The sequence below is a fragment of the Urocampus carinirostris genome, chromosome 3, assembly GCF_059441175.1.
Source record: "Urocampus carinirostris isolate Australia breed hairy pipefish chromosome 3, RoL_Ucar_1.0, whole genome shotgun sequence".
Lineage (NCBI taxonomy): Eukaryota > Metazoa > Chordata > Actinopteri > Syngnathiformes > Syngnathidae > Urocampus > Urocampus carinirostris.
In genome coordinates this window covers 34,817,354-34,838,936 of record NC_142351.1, presented here as the reverse complement: position 1 = coordinate 34,838,936, position 21,583 = coordinate 34,817,354, and the positions used below count along the sequence as shown (strand labels likewise).

General features: G+C 38.1%; 1 protein-coding gene across 1 annotated transcript; it reads left to right on the top strand.

Moving 5' to 3' along the window:
* The first annotated feature begins 412 nt into the window (after nucleotides 1–412).
* On the top strand, nucleotides 413–21,474 carry itchb (itchy E3 ubiquitin protein ligase b). Its single transcript, XM_088331605.1, has 24 exons — nucleotides 413–605; nucleotides 3,325–3,416; nucleotides 3,692–3,833; nucleotides 5,610–5,734; nucleotides 6,098–6,232; nucleotides 6,715–6,760; nucleotides 6,845–7,026; nucleotides 7,853–8,102; nucleotides 9,970–10,065; nucleotides 10,363–10,537; nucleotides 10,646–10,715; nucleotides 11,255–11,339; nucleotides 11,478–11,606; nucleotides 14,112–14,184; nucleotides 14,685–14,756; nucleotides 14,966–15,054; nucleotides 15,330–15,489; nucleotides 15,575–15,708; nucleotides 16,001–16,141; nucleotides 16,388–16,508; nucleotides 16,706–16,810; nucleotides 16,900–16,996; nucleotides 17,262–17,334; nucleotides 19,737–21,474. The coding sequence occupies exons 2-24, from the start codon at nucleotides 3,347–3,349 to the stop codon at nucleotides 19,834–19,836; spliced, it is 2,670 nt and encodes an 889-aa protein (XP_088187731.1). The 5' UTR covers nucleotides 413–605; nucleotides 3,325–3,346; the 3' UTR covers nucleotides 19,837–21,474.
* Nucleotides 21,475–21,583: the final 109 nt, after the last annotated feature.

The following is a 21,583-nucleotide window of genomic DNA, read 5'->3' as shown; positions in this document are numbered from 1 at the left end:
AAAGGGAGAGAGGGCGGGACAAAGAAAGAAAGAGAGAGAGGGAGAGAGAGTGTGAGAAAGAAAAAATAAAAAGTTGTGAGAGAGGGAGAAAAGAAAGGGAGAGGAAGAAAGAAATCCAAAGAGAAAGAGAAAACGCGAAGGGGATGAAGAGAGAAAGAGAAAAGAGAGAAAGGGAAAAAAGGAAGTTAGAGTAGGGCTATACAAATAAAAATGACTTGACTTGACTTAAAAGACACAGAGAGAGAAAGAGACAAAGAGCACAAAAGGAAGAAAAAAAGAGAGACACAGAGAGTGAAAGCGACAGAGTGGGAGAAAAGGCGTGGAAAAGAAAGAGAGAGAGAGTGAGAGAGAAATAAATACAAGTACAGTGTCTTTGTGAGACGTTCTGACGTGAGTATAGTTTTCGGCACAACGCCGGCATCTATCGTCCATTCACAGGTTAAACCGTATGCTCCGCCTCGAGACTCTGTCACGTGACATGAGTTTGGGAAGATGGTCGAAGTTTTTGCTTCCGTGAAGTAAAGCTGCTACCAAAACAGCCTGCCGAACAGGGGAATTAACCACAACGTTATCACTTTGCTTCCCTCGTCTCTCTCGGAGTGTGGGTAAGACAGCGAAACCGGTAGCCGGCGAGCTCGTGGGCCAAATCTATACTTTCGCTTCAGTGGACTTTGAGATTTTTACCATGATAATGACACTAGCAAGCAGGCTAAATGCTAGCTGGGCTGTGGTGGCGTCAGGCTGTGTAGCAGCTGACGTTCGACATGCTTTCAGCGGCTGGGCCAAAATGCCGGAAGAGACAATATTTTCATTGGGTTTGTTTGTGTGCTTCCTAACAAGTCGAGGCTGAACGAGACGTTAGCTCCTGGTACATTGCTATATGGTGGACTATATCGTTGTATTCATGTATGTTTGTTAATGCAGCACACCAAAAAGCTGACAATGAACTAAGCGATACGTTGTTTGATTTTTTTTTTCGTCCATTAAAATGAGGTGTTTGTTTTTGCATGCAAGAACTGAGGGTTAATTCTCCCCTAACTCGACACTTCATCGCTCGTCGATTTATGAAAATAAACAACTGATTGTTAATACGATTGATATATTTTAAACCGAACACAGCCTGTGGAAAGAAAGAGTGTAAGTAAAGTCATGTTTATTTGTATAGCCTTTAATCACAAAGTGTCTGAAAGGGCTGCACAGACCACAGACTATTATGAAACCATCCCCTGATCTAAAACCTACATGAGGGCAAATAATACACATATATTGTCAACATAAAATATAGGTTATCCATATGCTATTGAAAATCAGTTTGCCTTAAGTTTAGATTTAAACATTTCCACTGAGGTTGCAGATCGAATCTCAGGGGGAAGAGCATTCAACAGCACCGGGGCCCGAAAAGAGAACACTCTTGGGATCACTAGTAGACCAGCATTTTCAGAGCAAAGGCTCCAGACCGGAACATAAGGGGAAATTAAATCTGAAAGATATGACGGAGCAAGTCCATGCATACTACTAACAGAACCCTAAAATCACATCTTAAGCTAACAGGGAGCCAATGCAGGTTAGCTAAAATTAGGGTAATGTGATCAAACTTTCTTGTCTTAGTTAAAAGCCTCGCTGCAGCATTTTGTACTAGCTGTAGGCTCTTGATTTTGGACTTCGGGAGACCGGAGAGTAGTGCATTACAGTAATCGAGACGGGAGGTTACATGTCTTTCATTAATTTTAGTACACTAGAAAACTACTGTCTAATACTTGTGTTAGTAGTTCAAAGAAAGGAAACAAATGCTTTTTTGCCATGACTAGATGAAATCGGCATTGAAAACGTTTGTGTATGTGTGATGGGTTACTACCATTGCCATTGCATGTACCGTGGTTGTATAATTTAATGTAAGGTTATTACATGCTCTCAATGTCCTGCCTTAAAGGCTTTGTTGCTCGGTTGGTTGGATCCCTCAACCACTAGAGCCCAGGGGTACCATTTCCTGTGTTGTGTCTTGGGCAAGTACGGACTGGTGGCGCCCATTTCTCGCCAGGACAACACGTTTCCAGTTCTATTGTGGTTTCATTTCTTAAAGAGACAGTTTGTATTATTTGACCCCTAGATGTAGCTCTATTGTCAAGTGCAACTGTAACTCACAGCTAATAATAAACATCTATCAATTTTCTAAACTCACAAGGGTCATGGGGAATTACAAACTAAGACTCAAATTGATTTAACTGCACCATTTTTATTCAAAGCCTTTTGCGAGGTTTTTGGTTCGCAGGGTACCCACAGCAGCAAAATAGTAGACAATTACAGTATGTCAGCTCCCTAGTTGAGGCTCATGTTGTGTAAAATTTTTTGAATATGATAGTTCGTGTATTTTTGCAATTTTTTTAAACCAGCGTTATTGTTCATGAATGACGTTTGAATGACGTTTTCTACCACTAGGAGGCGCTAAATAATCCCTTTCAATCTTCCAATGTTAAAAAACATTTAATAGTAACGTTAAAAAAATCCTGTTGGCAGATATTTTGCTCATTTCATATTTTAAAAACAAGTTTTTACTTTCTTTTGTTTTTAACTGCTGTTCAAAAGCGAATTGTTCAATCTGCAAAATGTATTTTTTCGCCTTGCATGATCATGATGTTGGAATGCATGTTGTTCTACTTGTAAAAATACTTGTATTTTCTGTCAAATACTTTGGAATGAGCTCTGATGTTCCTAGAAATTACATATGATGTGTCTAAATCATCGCATCCCATAAGTTATTTTTCAGGCAGAAATCAAAGTGGTTACAAAATTAGACGGTAACCCAAAAGCTGTTCAGCCAAGTTGGGTGGGCCTTCCTATTGTGTATCTCCATAATGAAATAGGTCAAGTTTTAATAATTACTTAATGTTTTGTGCCTCCATTAAATGTTTGATAAAATATTACCTATCCAAAACATTTACAATAAATGAGTGATCAATTTCAATGGATAAAACAAAAATATTGATTAACAAGACTGAGTGTTTTTTTGTTGTATTCATTCCTTAATAAATAATACCAACTTGATTATTCCAGAGTCATTATACTTTAGTATCCAGACACGGTGAAGTTTTGGACCCAGGCCTTCTCATTGAATTTCAATTCTGCTGATTGTCTTTTTAATGAGTAGTTTTCATGTTCTATACACATGTTGCAGAAATTCACCAGCACTGAAAATATTTTTCTGGTTGTGTAATATTGGAATTAGGTGCGGCACTAAAAGTTGTACTTTTTGTTATCCAGCCTAGTTATTTCAACTCCAATTGCACTAATGGAAAAAACTATTCAATTTTGTTTTCTGGGCTGCAGGGTTTCATCCCAGCTCGATGTCATGGCAAGTGAAGTCACCAAGGCAAGCAGCTCCAATGGTTATCCTATGAAGGCACAACTACAAATTATAGGTAAGTTGAGTGTTGTTGTGCTCAATTGAATAACCGTTAACAACATAACCCTTCATGGTAACAAATTAGTCTTTAAAAATTGTATTAGAAACAAATTTTATTAGTGAATAAGCCGGGCAATAGCCAAGTTCATACAAACCTGAGATTATTGTGTCCCAGATTTTAAACGCAAAGGACCACCAAGTTTTGGTCTGCCACCAGTTTCTCGGTAACATAATTGTCTTGTGTCTAACAATCTTCTGGGTTGCCCCATGCCCTCTGTTTTCTTGTTTCAGTGTTATCAGCAAAACTGAAAGAGAACAAGAAGAACTGGTTTGGTCCAAGTCCTTACGTAGAAGTGACTGTTGATGGCCAGTCAAGAAAAACTGAGAAATGTAACAACACCCACAGTCCCAAATGGAAACAGCCACTCACAGTGTAAGTGAAGGAGGGATGACCACAGATTGACTTGTGTTGAGTAAGCATATAAAGAGTGAGTGTTTCTTTTGTGATGGATGGATGGTATTTATGGCTATTATATAGTTGTTCTATTTCCGTTTTCTCAAAAGGTCACATCAATCATATTTACCTAAATATAGTATTCTTCACATTGATATTAATGTCAGCTGTTTCCAGTTATGTGTTTTTAAACCCATTTAAATCAGATCTGACGGGAAATGCAGAATTGGGTTTTGAAAGATGCTCTTCTTATTACAAAATAGTGTATTATTACATTAGCTGTTTTCCTGCCTATGCCAGCTCCCCCTATTTGTTTTAGAAAAACACAAAGGTTTTTCTGCTCACAATATACAGTGGGATACTGTGTAACAAGTTTAGTTTTTTTTTTGTAGGAATGTGCTAATTACACAACGGTTTGACCTTAACAATCATTTGATCCGTTGGTCGGTTGGATCCCTTAACCACCAGGGTCGGAGGCGCACCATTTCCTGGGGTGTGCCTTCGGCAGGAATAGTTTGGTGGCGCCAATCCCTCTCCAGACCAACAAATGAACCAGGGACCTTTCACGTTTTATGCAAATATGCTAACCACTGCACTACGGAAACACTAACCTATTAAATCTCCTGGGTCAGGGGTAGGTAACCCAAAATTTTAAAAGATCCATATTACACCGAAAAAATAAAAAAATAATTTGTCCTGAGCCGCATTAAATAAAAGCCTTTTATAAGCCTTATGCAACGCATGCTGTATGTATCTATATAAGCTATGTTAGCCTACTATATCCTCTGGATAAGGAGGCACCACGTGACTATGTGAAGGACTCCAGTTTAACTTCATCACAATATTAATAATTTACAGTATGTTTCATTGCTTTTACAAAATGAAAGAAATGCAATAAAGAAATCCATCACATCACACGACTCATCACAGGCAATTGAGTTCTCTGGCGCTAAATGTCCTTGATTTGCTGTTCGGTTATATTGCTTGCCGTTTTAACAGCCATTCAATGTCTTAGTAGGGAAGGCCTCGCGTTAATTTTCCACATCATTTCACTTTCACTGCAAACAGGTGTTCTGATATCTTGATTAATGACTCCTTCAATTAGTCACCATTTGTGAATGTTTTTCCCCACTTTATTATCTCCTGAGTTGCAACAAAACTCACGACAGTAGTGTAGTTTGGAAATGCAATCCACTTCTTAAATCTGTTTTTGCTCTTGTCCAATTTTGTAGAAGTGATGCAATCACACTTTTCTCTTACTTCCATTTGGATACTGTGCCGCAAATGTAGCATGCTTTCCCTGGAAAGTTCTTTCAATATTAATATTTTTGTTATTTGATAACTTCTTTCTACTAAGCAAAGATTCAGGACCCACCTCTTTTACTTCCGAATAACTTTAGCCAATAGTGAGCGATTCAAATGATGATTGACACATTTGTTAGGAAATCGGACGCCGATATGTATATATCTCAGCATGCACCACACACTACTTATTCTCTGGGGGGAAATCGAGACGACGACTTCTTACTGTAGTTGGGAGACCTGTTGTGACTCAATATTGATCCAAATATAAGATGCATCATATTATAATGCGCATGCTCAGCTTTAAGTCTTTTAGGTGTAAAATAATTTACTAATCCTTTAATCACACATAAACTTTATGCACAGCATTAATGATGCTCATATTTCTGTTGAGTGATACACTCATAATATTGAAGGAGGGAGCTTAATTATTATTTTTTTAAATCTGAACAGGATTGTGACTCCCTTCAGTAAACTGCTGTTTAGAGTGTGGAGCCACCAAACATTAAAGTCTGATGTTTTGCTCGGCATGGCCAAGTTGGACATCAGTGCTACACTCAAGTCCAACAACATGAAAAGTAAGACTTCCACATCACCTCCACATATTTTTAGTTTTAAATGAATCAGAGGATTTCTTTTTCTGGAGTGTTTCCTCGATCTAATTCTGAAGGCAACAAGCAACCTAAGGTTTCTATCCAAATTTTTTTCATCAGACAAATTCCTGCTTGAAAACGACACTTCAACATTTTTGACTGGTCTGACTTTGGACATGTAAAATAGCCCACCACTAGCTTGGTAAAATCGCAGACTAAGCTTTTATCACAAATTAACACCTGTTATAAAATGAATTTGTGAAAACTGCAAAGTAAGAAGAGAACATTGGTTGTAAAAGTACCGTCAATACTTAATTATTACATTTTTCTCTCATCTCTGTCCACTAGTTTCTGATGTGGTCCAGACCATACAGCTTTGTACCGACCGAGACCACAAAGATGTGGTTGGGGACCTTTCTGTCTGCCTTGATGGCATGACTGTTGATCCTGAAATGTTCGCCAAGGCTGAAGTCGATCACCAAAGTGAGTCTGAATAGTTGTCGCAGAGACCATTAACATTTTCCTGAGGTTTGAAAAAGGGGTCATTTGCTCAAACTGAAAAAAATCAAATGAATTATGAAGGCGTCAGTCAAATGCTTGAAAATTGAAGTCGTTAATTTCACGATATTCAGTCATCTTTAGTCCACTCTTAAATTCATAATTTTTAGTTTGTAACAGCTGTTAACATAGAAAGCATATTTAGATTCAGATGGTGTTTTAATAAATACCTTTGTTTATCGTGAACAAAATTGTTTTATTGTAAAATAAAACTGGAGCAAAATTATCTGATTAGACCATTATCATGTACTTACTGAAACATTCCTCAAAACTTACTCGGTTACATGATAAGTTTTTCTCAGGAATACTATCATGTAGCATTATTGTGGGATGGATCTATTCTGACTTTATTGTTCAACATGCGTGACCGTAAACTTAATACCACTAATACATTTCCTGGCCTTCAGGTGTATCAAATGGAGATTCTCGATCTAATGGAGAACATACCCCAAGGTATAGAAAATTGCTAACTCTTTATTTGAAAATTCCACACTTCCGGTTTAAGTTTAATTTATGCTAGAATTATCTCCAACTCAGACACAGTCGAGACAGTTCCCCTGCTGTGGACAATGTAGAGGCCCGTTCATCTCCCCGTGGACGAAGGTCAGGGACCGTGTCCGGTTCCCCTCTGGTGCCAGCAGGAAGTGTGCGACCTCGACGGCCACCCAGACCCTCCAGACCGCCTCCCCCAACTCCCTTCAGACCCACCTCTTCACCAGGTATGTTATTTTTCAACTTAACTCTGGTTCTCAAAACATTCATTTTTATATTAGACCGGGAAGGGGGGTGTCTACATCTTCAGTCAATGATTCTTATCCACCATCAGAAAGCAACTCAGACGGGAAACGTTAGTTGCCAACTTTACAGAAGAGAAAAAAAAAAATCACTCGTGCTGGATGAATCATGCCTTTTGATGGAAACATTCCGATGACATGCTAGATGTGCGACTCTTAGTGCACAAAACATATCTGACATGTTCTATATAATCATGCTCTGCACTAACCTGCAAGGCCTGTCTCTGAACTATTAAGTCATTCTAGCCCTATAATTAATTATCCGGAATGTTTTCTTTCACTGCTAAGTCCTAAAGGAAGGTGAAGTTTTGTGGTTAATAGACATATTAAATGTTCATAATGCACATTTTTACCAGTAGTTTGCTCCATTTCCTTGTTGCCTTTATTGTCATCACATATTTTTCAAAAATATTTCCTTGACAGTTTTACAGTATGCATTGCGTTATTTTAACTTGGCAGTTTGTTTTGTTTTGTAACCAAGCTCCTTTTTGTAAATTTGAAATAGTTTTTTTCTCTATTAAAATGAATGATCACTCCATAAACTTTTAATGCATTCGACCTTCGTAACATAATGAAAGAAAAGGTGGAGAATTTGAAGCTGCTTTAGTTTGGGTCAGCTTCCACTTCTTAAATTACTCAGAAAGGGGTTGAAAATTTGTAATTTGTTTAATTATGATACAATAAGCCTACCATAATTTTTTTTATACCAATTATTGTAACCCAAATAACAATGTCCTTTTTTTCCACATAGCATCCTCCAGCAATAGTGCCTCTGCAGCTGAAAGCAGTTATAGTCAGTCGAGTTCAGAGACCCCTGTGCGTTCTAATGTCCCAGGGCCCACATCTGCTCCAGACTCCAGTCCCTCAGCTGCTTTGGAACGGATCAATTCATCTGCACCATCTACTTCTGGACTTTCAACAACCAGACAACAAATGAGCAGCATCAGCTCTTCTGTTTCTTTGAGAGTCCCTTCTGCCAATTCTGGACCTTTGCCTCCGGGGTAAGGTGTTTTTTTTTAATGTATCGTTTAATTAGTTGTATTTTTTTATTAAAATCAAAATTTTTCTTGTTGATCTTTTTCTTTATTATTAATCTTTGTTGTCTGTTTCTATGACTTTAGCAAGATTCCAAAATCTTTTTTTTTGTTTTGTATGTTCAGAGATCTTTCTTATTTTATAAATGGAATCAAACAGGATATCAAATTAATTGAAGGTAAACTTTTGTTAGATTTTTAATATGTTCCAATTGCATTTTTGGGATGATAAGCAATTTCAGAAATTATTTTCTTATGTGAAGTGTAAATTAGAATTTACTACTGCATAAAATAGATAAAGAACAGACTGTAGCGAACTGCATGCAGAAGTGGACTGGGAAAATATTTTTAAGTTCTTAGCAGTAAAAGAAGTATAGCGACGCAAAACACTTAAAGGAAAGCACTTCTAAAGACATTGATTCCCCTTTTTATGTACAGTAGACCCCCAGGATACAACGTCAATCTGTTTCGAGGTTAGTGTAGTTGCTGTAAAGGGGGGAAGAACCTTCGGTAATGCATAATTACTGACTCTCGAACCCCAGGTACCTTGATAAAAACATGTAAATCACAAAATAGTCCATAGTATGTACGACTTTTGTGTAATGTACATGTATGTGATTAGATACATGTAAAGGAAAAATGAAATTTGATTTTGCCTTAGTTTTGACGTGACTTGAGCTGGTAAAGTGGAGTAGAGGGTTGATGCAGAGTGGGGTAGGAGCCGGTGACAGTGGAGTAAAAATGAAACTGAATTTTAAAACTTCCACTTGCAAGTATTGTCATGCCCTTGGAAGATTTACTTGTTTTTTCACTTTCTAATTTTAATAATAGTCATGATTAGTGATTGTTTTAGGGCCATGTGTCTTTGCAAGGGTAGCGATTTGAGTACCTTTTTCCTATGCCTTGCTAATCACAAGCTAAGTTACCAAGGTAACCATGTTTTTGCTTCACCTTTAACATTACCTTCTTGGAACGCGTGGCAAAAAAATACATTATTGTATCGCCGACTTGCAATATCTTGACGAAGAACATATTCTGAACAGAATGAAGCAAAAGGCATTCTGGGAAGTAGATCCGTCAATAGCATATCTGCATTTTAATGATGGCATGACACAAACCAATAGCAGACCAGCATTTTACATGATGTAGCTCAATGGGAGTCAGGCATCTGGGAGCCGTAAATGCTAGAACACCATAAAGTTTGTTTTTATACGTTTTTTGGCACACCAAATAATTTGTTGTTGATGTTGTGCAGCGGGGTAAATGCTGTAAAGATGGGCCCAAACAATCATCTTATTCCTAACAGTAAAGTGAAAAAGTTGTGTGGTGTGGTTTCTGTATCCCGAGGTTCTACCTTAAATAAATTAGACTGCTATATGTTCCTAATCTGCTGTTTAACTTATGGACTCGTTTGAATAATTAAGGAATTCAGTTGTCATTCGTCACTGTTTTTAATATTCAATTTTATCCTTAGGTATGATTTAAAACCAATTTTATGTGTTTCTAAAATTTCTGGCCCTGTTATTATTTGCCACCAACTTTTTACTCGTGAGTGGCAAGCGGCACCCAAGCAGTAGTGTCAATAGTCCTCTTCTCGATGTTATTAGTTAGATTGAACTGCAATCACAACAGTAATTGAATAGTAGTTATTAATGATTAGTAATTTCAGAGTTTACAAAGAAATACTGTAGAAATGCTAGTATAACTATCACATGCAATCTAAATTAATTTGGGCGAAATGTTACATTTTGAAATGTATCTTATCCTTACCTAAAATGCAACTTTCACTAAATAACCTGTAAACTAAAGTCTTGTTTTCTGTGTATCTTTCTAGGTGGGAGCAGAGGGTGGATCAGAATGGCAGGTTGTATTTTGTCGACCATGTAGAAAAGAAGACAACATGGGAGCGCCCAGATCCTTTGCCCCAAGGGTAAAAATTCCTTTCAATCATCTCCACCCCATGATTTCAGATTGTCTTATTGTATTCGGTATCAGACCAAAAATCATTCGATTTAAAAAAAAAAAAATGTATTTATTTATTTTAATTAATTTTTGACGATGGTCAGTTGTTTCCAATTGGCTACACACTTAAGCAGTTACATGTCTTCTCCCTTGAGCTGTACACGTTCATATTTCATTCCTGCCTGCTTAAAGAAATCCCTTCTCTTGGACAATTATGAGGGTATTTGCCCTATTAGTTTTGTGCCCTGTCGAACATTGTCTTTAGGTGGGAACGACGCGTGGATCAGATGGGCCGCGTTTACTTTGTCGATCACATTACACGGACAACCACCTGGCAACGTCCCACTGTGGAGACTGTGCGCAACTATGAGCAGTGGCAGCACCAGCGCAGGCAGTTGCCTGGTCAAATGCAACAGTTCAACCAGAGATTTATAATTGGGGTGAGATGTGACACAGTAACAGAAACAAAACTGTTAAAAAAAACGTTTAGAGGAAAAGTCGTAAATTTGTCACAAGTTCATCTTTTGTTATGGCTTTTCTTAATGTAGCAGGGAGACCAAGGGACAGCATCACAAAATAAGGAGTATGATCCTCTTGGAAATCTGCCAAATGGATGGGGTAAGATCTCTGTTACCTTTCTCAGCCACCATTCAATCCATACATTATGGATTACTGATCATTTGACAAACTGGCAGCCACACTTTCATCAATCTGCCCCAGGGTACATAAGTTGCTTACCACTCACTATGAAAGTGTGAATGTATGAGTGAATGAATAATGTATGCACAGTCAAGGTTTGAAAAATGTAAATATAATTCAAATGCATTATTATTATTATTAAATTGTCAGAACATCAATTTATTCTTTTACATCATTCACTTATGGGCTTCTTCTTTCTATCTTTATTTCAACCTGTTTATGACAACATCTAAAGCTAGTAGTTTTACTCTGAAAATATTGTATTGACTGCAGCCTATTGGCTAGCATTGACAAGGTAATGTTAATCAATTGTCAATATTTATTGGTCCCATGATGTAAAATTGTGAATATAGTATCTAATTTAAATGTAGATCACCCAAATCTAACCTCAAAATTATTTTTGTTCTTTTTTTGTTTTATCAATATTTTGTTCATTTGATTTGTGTTGTTTTGTTCAGAAAAGAGGACTGACAACAATGGAAGGGTATATTTTGTGCATCATCCCACTCGGTCGACACAATGGGAAGACCCACGGTCACAGGGGTTAGTAACTGTACTACTTTTCTTGTAGCGCTAACTTTATTTTTATTTTAGGTACCTGTCTAAAATGTCCGTTGAGTCTGTTTGTATTGCTATTCTGTTTAAAACTCTTTATAATACACACACGATTTATTTTTGTAGGTTGATAAATGAAAAGCCACTTCCAGAGGGATGGGAGATGAGGTTTACAGTCGATGCCATTCCATATTTTGTAGACCACAACAGGAGAACTACCACTTACATTGACCCTCGCACTGGAAAATCATCACTGTATGTATCTCTAGAACTTTCAGAATTCAAATACAGAATCAGTTTCTGTGAGTCACATGGTTTATGTATGTCCTAAAGATTGTTTGAACATAACCAATGATTTTTAAGTACTTGTTTCTGGCCAGACAGCACGGTGGATGGGTGGTTAGCGCGATGCCCCATGGTGGGTTCAGATGTTCAGGGTTCAAGTCCAGCTACCGCAACTTCCGCGCGTGGAGTGTGCGTTTACTTACCTTGCCTTTGTGGGTTTCCTCGGGCACTCCAGTTTCCTCCCACATGTCAGGTTAATTGGCCGGTCCAAATTGTCCCTAGGTATGAATGAGCGAGCAAACTGTCTGTCCCTGTGTGCCCTGCGACTGGCTGGCAACCAGTTCAGGGTGTCCCGTGCCCACTGCCCGAAGATAGCTGGGATAGGATCCAGCACCCCCGCGACCCTTCTGAGGATAAGCGGTGCAGATAATGGATGGATGTTTCTGGCCAATGCAACAATGCTATTATTGCTTCTCTTTCTTACTTAGAGCTGGGATATACATCATATCTTTTTAGTAATGAAATGAAATGAAATGATCTGCATTTATATAGCGCTTTTCAAGTCAATGACTTCCTTTACAATGTGCTCCACATTTCCCAATAGCGGCCTTGCAGCCATGTAAGGCGCCAGCCTGCTTATTGGGGGTATTAGGGGTTCAGTGTCTTACCCAAGGGCACTTCGACATGTAACACGGACGAGCCGGGATTCGAACTTTGATCTCTTGTTCCCAAGACAAGCGCTCTACCTCCTGAGCTACTGGTGCCCTAGTATACTTTTGTATTTCTTGTTGTGGGTGAAAAGTTGCTTCACCTGTAATGGAACTGTTTTATGTTTAGCAAGTGCTATCTGTGTAATAGTTCACATCCCTCAGAGGAAACGCCTCTGGCTCATAGCTGGAGTGTTGCGTCTACTGTTTTCTGGTTCCAGATTTCATAAAGAAGCATCTACAAATTGGCATTTAAATGTCATGATTTCAGAAGTGAGCTACTGTCTACAATCAGGATCAGTTCCACCAATCGATCTAAGTCAGATTAGTTGTAAAAATAAATTCATTTCAATTATGCCATCTGCTGCCAAGCAATTTTCCCTTTAAGCTGCGCGCGTGCGCAATCACGCACTGCCCGCACATTCTCGGCGCACAAGAAAATCTATCCAGCGCAATGTTCCCTCTAAGCTGTTACTACCCAGAGCTTTTCCGCGCACAAGAGAATCTAGCCAGCTCAAAAAAATCAGGGCTCGAAATTGCTAATTAAGAAGCGAATTAAGTCAGAGTTACAGTGCATGAAGGTACAAATACAAGGGTTCCCCTGACGTTGTGTTCTAAATGCGGTAAGGTCGGAGTAGAACGAAGTTGAGTAAAGTCAGTAGAGTTTTTCGAGAACCGGCTTCTTCGGCTCGGCTCACTAAAAAGAACCGGCTCTTTCGGGTCGTAAACGGCTCTTCAGGTTGTGTTTGCTTCTTTCATCCCTATATGACCAAATATTATGTAAAATTATGCACAAAATGACTTAAGGGAAGGGGGAATAGAACAAAAAGAAAAAAAATACCAAAATGAAAAAGTACTGAAAAGCTGAGAAAAAAGAAACAAAAGGTAGAGAAAAAAGAAGGAAAAATTCAGGAAAAATCCAAAAAAGAAAAGAAAAGAAAGAAACAAAGGAAAAAAAGTAAATAGAGAACAAAAAGAAAAAAGTAACAGCTAGGAAAAAAATAAACACAATGAGATTTTTTTTTTAAAGAAATTCAAAAAAATAGAAAAAAACACAGAAAAAAGAAGAAAAAGTTTGTGTTGCGTTCAAATAATTTCCAATTATACCAAGTCAATCTTGTTGCCAACATTGTACTTCCACTAAAAAATGTGATTGAATACAGTTGTGTATCGTGCAACCGACTAAATAAGCCCCCAAATATGTTAGTATTATGCGACAAAAGATACCAGGAAAAAAAAAATGGAAATCTTGTGAAAGAATTGTTAAAACAAATGACGTTTGTAGGCCCTACAACCTTCGCAATAATACATTAGTCAATTCATTCAAAAGTGAAAACGTTTTTTTGCATTGCCGAAAACTCAACAAAATGTAACATGATGTCATTTTTGGACATGATTGATAATGACTTAGTTGCCACACTTGGAATTGCTGTTGCTCACCGACTTTGTGTGAACGCTCAGACCTGTGGAAAATTAAAGGGAACATTGCTGCCAAGACAGTACCTAGTTAATGAGTGAAGTAGTAGATCGCTGTATAGGAGTGAGATTACGGCTGCCTGCCAAAATTGTCATATGCAGAGCCCGGACAGAAATTGAATTTAAAAAATGTCCAATTGTTGGGAAAAAAAAGAGTATCTGCTCACTGTGGTCATATGTCCAGGTGGACATGAGTCACAGGTTATAAATCGGATGTTAAATGTATAGCATATACCGTATGTATAAATGTAACCTGATTATTTCACATAAACTGAACTTATCCTGTTTCCAGTGAAAATGGACCTCAGATCACCTATGTCCGAGACTTTAAAGCCAAAGTTCAATACTTCAGATTTTGGTGCCAGGTACGAAGCTCAACAGGAAATAACATTTGCATGCAGATAACCTGTTCAATCTTTTGTACATATTGTATTTTTTGATGCATTAGAATATGTGCTATTCTTCTACTGTGATATCCTTTGTTAATGTGACCATAACATGTTGGAAGTCTGGATTAACCATATAAGAATAGTGGGAAAAACAAAACAACTATAAAACCTATTAAAAATAATTGATTGATTTTTCGTAGACCTTTACATAAGAGCCCGAGTTAAATTTGGCCGTTGAGAATATGCATTATTTTTTCCTGATGTGGTCCATCAAGGCTTGATAAGGTGATTTAGCCACTTTATTTTTTTTTGCCAGTTTTGTATGTAAATAAGAATATTTTGCATATCATTACTTCTAGGCTAGAAAAGAGGTGGCAATATTTCATAATTTGACTAGACTATTCAATTAAGTTCAGTCATTAAAAAGAACTCATAAGAGCTTCCCACATTGTTTTCATGTTATTTTTTCTTTTCAGCAACTGGCAATGCCTCAACACATCAAGATCAATGTTTCACGGAAAACTCTTTTTGAGGACTCGTTTCAACAGGTAAGATGATGGGCTGGTCATGTTAGTGTAAATACATTTCAACATCTCTAAGTTGTTTTGAGGAATCATTAGCCATTTTATGGCATGTGTGCTTTATGAAATCATTGTCATAACAGATTTAGAAGTCTTCCTTTGTTCTATTGTGGTCGTGGCATGTGGCACATACGGTAGTTCCATATAAGATTACAGAAATCTAACCATAATTTTAGATAATGAGCTTCAATGCTCAGGATTTGCGAAGAAGGCTGTGGATTATCTTCCCTGGAGAAGAAGGGCTCGACTATGGAGGCGTTGCCAGGCAAGTACAAAACAAGATTGGACAATTTTTGGGGTAATTTTGCTAGGTACACAAATGACTTAAAGACAAATGCATCCATATACCTCTATAGGGAAAATGTTTTTAGTGGGACACACTTAGTACAGAGTTGTCCAAAAGGATTTTGACTAAATTAAATTTATTGAGGCAATTATTATTTCTTTTTACTTTTCATTCTAGCAGTGACCAGATTTTTGTTTATTTGAATTTAAGAAGTTTTGTCTTTGCAAAGAAAGATCTTTCATACTTATTTTCAGGGAATGGTTCTTCCTGTTGTCCCATGAAGTCTTGAACCCTATGTACTGCCTTTTTGAATATGCTGGAAAGGAAAACTACTGTCTTCAAATTAATCCTGCTTCGGACATAAATCCCGATCACCTTAAGTACTTCAAGTTCATTGGCCGCTTCATTGCAATGGTTTGTTATAGTATTTTATCAGTTGGAATGTGAAGCAAGGATTTCAGAAATATTACAATAAAACTCCACTTCTATTTCTTTTTAGGCACTTTTTCACAGCAAGTTCATAGACACTGGTTTCTCATTACCATTTTACAAGCGCATCTTGAACAAGCCTTTGGCCCTCAAAGACCTAGAGTCAGTCGATCCAGAATTTTATAACTCCCTCATTTGGATCAAGTAAGTTCTGAATACTTATCTTTCTCAATATGTATACATTAATCCAGCTAAATTGCTGTGTGTTTGCACAGTATTGCATATTTCACGTTGTTTTTAAAATAATACATTTTAGGAAAATTGTTAAAAATGTTTGAGGTGTGTTGATACATTTAATACACATGTTTAAGAGGTAAAATTAAAATTGTTAATTCTTATTCTTTCTTAAACGTATTTCCAATGTTATTTTTTTTCCTGTACGTCAAGTACCACAAAATATTTGGTTTGTCTGATGATTGTCCTTACTCTCCCACAGAGACAACAACATTGAAGAGTGTGGACTGGAAATGTTTTTTTGCGTTGACAAGGAAATATTGGGGGAAATTACTACGCACGATCTAAAACCTGATGGAGGAGAAATCCAAGTTACCGAGGAGAACAAAGAGGAGTACATCAGGTGGGCATTTTTTGGATTCTGATTCATAATCCTACTTTGTACGCAGGACCAAAGCAATTACTGTTGTTGAAATGAATGTCAACATTTTCATGCGTTCCTATTCTGTTTTGTCAAATGCAATTATTCTCTATGCATTTTAGGCAGCACACTGATTTTCTTATGAATGATCTTCATTTGCTCAAAATCAATCTAAACAGCCTTTTCTAACACTTTCATTAAAATAATTCTGTTTTGTGCTGTGCATAGGTTGGTAGCAGAGTGGAGGCTGTCAAGAGGTGTGGAAGAGCAAACCCAGGCATTTTTTGAAGGCTTCAACGAGGTCCTGCCACAGCAGTACCTGCAATATTTTGATGCCAAAGAACTTGAAGTATGGGCACTCGAAACTGCATTATTTTTTATAAAAACAACGATGGGAAATTGAATCATTTTGCTTTTTTTATCATTAATGCTGCTTATAAAATATAGATATGGTTAGTGTATATATAGGTTTTGTGGGGGGTATAATTCAGCATCTGACTAAAAGGTTTTTGCATTCATGATTTTACAGAGCTTTTCTTCCTGCAGGTAATGCTCTGTGGGATGCAGGAGATAGATCTTGCAGATTGGCAACGGAATACCATCTACAGGCACTATGCTCGTGGCAGTAAACAGATCATGTGGTTTTGGCAGGTCGGCACCAAAACTATTGAGCTTTTCTAAACAGGAAGTTGCTTTATGTTTTGACACATGGAATTATTACCCCGGTGTTACCTTTGCAGTTCATAAAAGAAATGGACAATGAGAAGAGAATGCGGTTGTTGCAGTTTGTTACTGGCACCTGTCGTCTGCCTGTCGGAGGATTTGCTGACCTCATGGGTAATATTTTTTGCCCGGTTTTAGGGGGACAGAGGAGATCCCTTTCCAGTGGGACCCTTTGTCAACACTAACGTATTTTTACACAAAGCTTTTGAAGTAGAAGCTAGAAAACATTTTAGCGTTTATAATGTGATATACCGATGGGTTCTGTTGAAACTCCACAAGTACTGTAATTAGCAATATTTTGATAGCTAGAAACGACTATTTTTAGAATGACCAGATCAAATACCTAAAGTATTTGTGTCCCATGTGCTTTATTCTATAGGAAGCAATGGTCCCCAGAAGTTCTGCATTGAGAAGGTGGGAAAAGAAAATTGGCTTCCTAGAAGTCATACATGGTGAGCGCCCTCATTTAAGATGCTTAACTGTTACCTCAGGCAAGCAACTTACAAAATGACCGAGTCAATATTATTTATCCATCTATCCATCCATCATTGTCCGCTTATCCGGGATCGGGTCAGAGGAGTAGCAGCCTTAGCAAGGAAGCCCAGACGTCCCTTTCCCCAGCCACTTCATGTCAAGTCATATTTATTTGTATAACTCTTAATCACAAGGAGTCTCAAAGGGCTGCACAGACCACAGATTATTGCAAACTATGACTATTATTACACCATCCCCTGATCTAAAACTTTCATGAGTGCAAGCAAAAACTCAAAAACCTTAACATGAGGAAAATAAACAAATCTTGAAGGGACCGCACAGGAGATAATCCCCCTTCCCAGGATGACCAGGCTGCAAACTATGTTGCAATAACAAACAATAAACAGATATTTTCAACATGAAATATAGTTCATTCTTACATCCAACTCATCAGATACGATCCTGAGGCGCTTCCGGGCCAGCCTAGAGACATAGTCTCTCCAGTGTGTCCTTGGTAGCCCCTGGGGTCTCCTGCCGGTGGGAAATGACCGAAACACCTCCGGGGGGAGGTGTCCAGGATCCTGATGTGATGCCTGAGCCACCTCACTTTCTCCTCTCAACGTACAGGAGCAGCGGCTCTACACTGAACCCCTTCCGGATGACCAAGCTTTCAACCTATTTCTAAGGGAGAGCCCAGCCACTTTGCGTTGGAAACTCATTTCAGCCACTCTTATCTGGTATCTTGTTCTTTCGGTCATAACCATAGGTGAGGGTGGGAACGTAAATCAACAGGTAAACCGAGATCTTTGCCTTTCGGCTCAGCTTCTTCTTCACCACGACAGACTGGTACAGGGTCCGCACAACAGTAGACGCTGTACTGATTCGTTGGTCGATCTCCCGTTCTAACCTACCCTCGGATTGGTCCACAAGTTTTCTCGCCAGGACGCAGGTTATCGGGGCACCCCTCTTGAGCAAGGCCTGGTGGGGTCTGCTGGCGAGCGCCTGGTGGCCAGGTCTATGCTCACTGGGTTGCGGCCAGGCTCAGGCCGACGGGACAACGTAGGTCCCTCTTCCCATGAGCAAATCACCTGTGGGAGGGGCCAAAATGGCTGGGTGGGTTGAGAGCCGTATGGTAGCCAACGGCGGGGTCCTTTGCGTACCGATCCCCGGCTACAGAAACTGGCTTTTTTTTTCAAAATAATACCCGCAACAAAAATTCTAATCTTTTAGGGGGATTGTGTAAATAACAGCAACCCTATTTTTTCCATAACGAAACATTTTTAAGTAATCTACACTGAAAATGCTGGTTTTGTTTTTTCTGGAACTGTTTTTATTTTATTTTTTGAGTACTTAATTCCAATTTTGCATACTTTAATGTAAAGTGGTTTGATATAAAGAAACTGCACAACATTTGCCAAGAGCCTCGACAAGCAATTCAATTGTTTAATGACGTGAAGCAATGGTCCTCAACCTTTTCTGTGCAAAGGACCGGTTCATTGTCTGACAAAATTTTTATGCCCTGTCCCAAGGGAAGCATTACACATATTTTTTGTTTATCTAAAATAATAATACTGATGACAACAAAAAAATGTATGATATTTCAAATGACAATATTTATAAAAATAAGCATAAATGCATGTAGAACATTTAGATTTGCTCGTGTAGCACATCAAAATTGAGTGCTCAAGGGCACGGGGAGTACATGCAAATTGTACACAAAAAGGACAGTAGTTGGAATTGAATCTGGGACCTGAGGCAAACCTGCTAACAGCAACACACAAGTCACTGTCCTAATGTTTAATGCAAAACGTCCCATCAATCAGTGTGCCAAGTACTTAAAAAATACAAACTCACCGAAAGAACCAACCCTGCGAAAAAATTCTTAGTGTTATGTGTTGTCTGTGCTGTGTTCTTGACTTGGGGATCCATGATTCCTCCAACTTAGTTGGCCAAAAGTTTTACCATTGCGCCAAGTTTGCTCACAATTGTCCTAGCATGACGTAGTTGACCATTCTCCAGGATTATTGGCTACAAGCGCAAAAGTTTGGTTTTATTCATCCTTTACTGTATCTATGGCAGGCTGGGATCTTTGTTTTTAACGTTACAGTTGTATTGCCAAACTGGCAAGTGCGCCCGCTTGTGCGAACCACACTGATTTTTATTCAAACATACCAACTCAATGCCCCGGTTCGAGTTCAGTCTGAAATGTAGCAGTGTCAGTAAAACCACAATAGGTACAAAGTAATAAAATTGACTTTTCTTTCCGTGCTGTCTGATACCGGTCCATGGCCAACCACTAGCATAAATTGCCGATAAATTGGTGCCCTCCTAATTAAATGCAAATGTACGCAATCTCATTTTCCTACTGTCCTTTTCACAGTTTCAACCGGTTGGACTTGCCACCCTACAAGAGCTACGAGCAGTTAAAGGAGAAGCTGATGTTTGCCATTGAGGAGACTGAGGGCTTTGGGCAGGAGTGACGCTTTGAAACACCTTCGGCGCTCAAGCGCCAGGTACCAGGATCGAGACAGCCAGGTTAAAATTGGGGACCCTTCTGTGCATTTACTCAGGAGTGCTCCACACCCGGTGCTTGCATTTTTTTTAATTGCATGCACCGCAAAAGCAAACACTTGGAAATATTTTCAAACCAAATCAAGTAAAAAAAGCCAAATCAATCCCCTTATTACATATGGGGGTGTTTTCTTTCACTCCTAAACAATTTAAAGTCACTGAGCATTGTCTAACTGGCATCATCAGGTGACAGTGTTGGACTATTGTCTTGTTGCTTCTTTGACAATTAGTCAATGCTATGCCAAGTTAACTTAGTCCCCAAAATAAAGCAGAATTTATTGTTGGGTCTTGATCACTGTTATCACCATATTGATTGTAATGCTTCTCACCTGCTATAGTAGCTTGGCTCATGCCTTAAAGAAAGGAAAGAACAAGGATGCAGCACAATAAAGCATCACTAGTTGTTCATCACACTCATTTGGGAGATGACCCATAAGAATCCCTGAATAGTTCTTTGGTTGTCAGACCATAGTTAGTTGTATGTTTCCTGTTAGAGCCTTACCACGTTGGGAAAGTTGAAAAGAAGTCCTAGTTTTATAGGAACATAGTTTTGCCCTCATTTTGTGAGTAGGGCAAAGGTCCCATACTCATTACATTTTCAAATCACTTGTGCTATTGATTTTTGTCAAAAGCTTAGCCTTAATGGGTTATGTTTTATAAAGTGAAAAGTTTTCTTTACAAAAATGAAAGCCAAGCCAACTCTAGTTAATTTGTTGTATCTATGCCCACGTAAATACACCCTGTTTAAAAGAGACTAAATGGATGTGAAATTATTCAAACATCTCCAAGAATTGTATTTAAAAACATTAGCTAATTAATAGTGATGTTTTAACAGTATTTTTCAACTGCAAACTATTTGGGATAAGAAATTAGCTTGACATAAGCAGTGTCTATGTCTTCATTTTTGAAGATATGATTTTCTTTAGACACCAAATAAGTGTTGTGACTGGACATCATTAAAAAATATATATTCTAACAGTGTTTTTGAAAATGCGTGATAAATGCAGAGTAGGAGATAGAAAATAATTGAACTAACATATAAGATACACACCCGTTATCAAATGAGACACCATCATGTTGGATTTTTCAACATTAACCATACATGTGACCCTAAGACCTTGATCAGGAGAAATTTTTTTGAAAGAGGAATTTTTAATCAAAGTAAGTTGTATCAGTTGCAGTTTGGATTATTGGGAAATGCTTTGAAAGTACTATCCCAAAACCTTAGTATTTGAAAAACAGGTGTGTAGACTTTCTATATGTAGATAATAACAAATCTTAACACACTTTTCTGCTTATTTTACTTGCAGTCGTTAAGGATTTCAGTACTTCCAGGTTTTAGGATTCTTGCTTGTAAAACTCAATTTATTTGTAAATAACAATGTGTTTTTTTTGTAATTAAAGAAAGAGATTTATGGTATAACTATTTTTTATTTTGCTTTTTTAATTTCTCCTGCATATGGAACATGTGTGGGAATAAAACAACATGGTCACATATATTTAAAAAAAACCTCCAATCAACCCAATAAAAATTGTGTTCCTTTGTATGGCTTGCGTATTGTTACAATTTGGAATTGTAAGGTCCCCTGTTCGAGACCTGGTGGAAACATTTGTTGGCCTGGAGAGTGATGGGCACCGCCAGGCTGTAATTGCCGA

Coding starts and splice junctions, on each gene's coding strand:
- itchb (XM_088331605.1), top strand. CDS start 3,347: ATGGCAAGTGAAGTCACCAAGGCAAGCAGCTCCAATGGTTATCCTATG. Junction 8,103..9,969: donor TCTGGACCTTTGCCTCCGGG/GTAAGGTGTTTT, acceptor GTATCTTTCTAG/GTGGGAGCAGAGGGTGGATC. Junction 15,055..15,329: donor GACTATGGAGGCGTTGCCAG/GCAAGTACAAAA, acceptor ACTTATTTTCAG/GGAATGGTTCTTCCTGTTGT.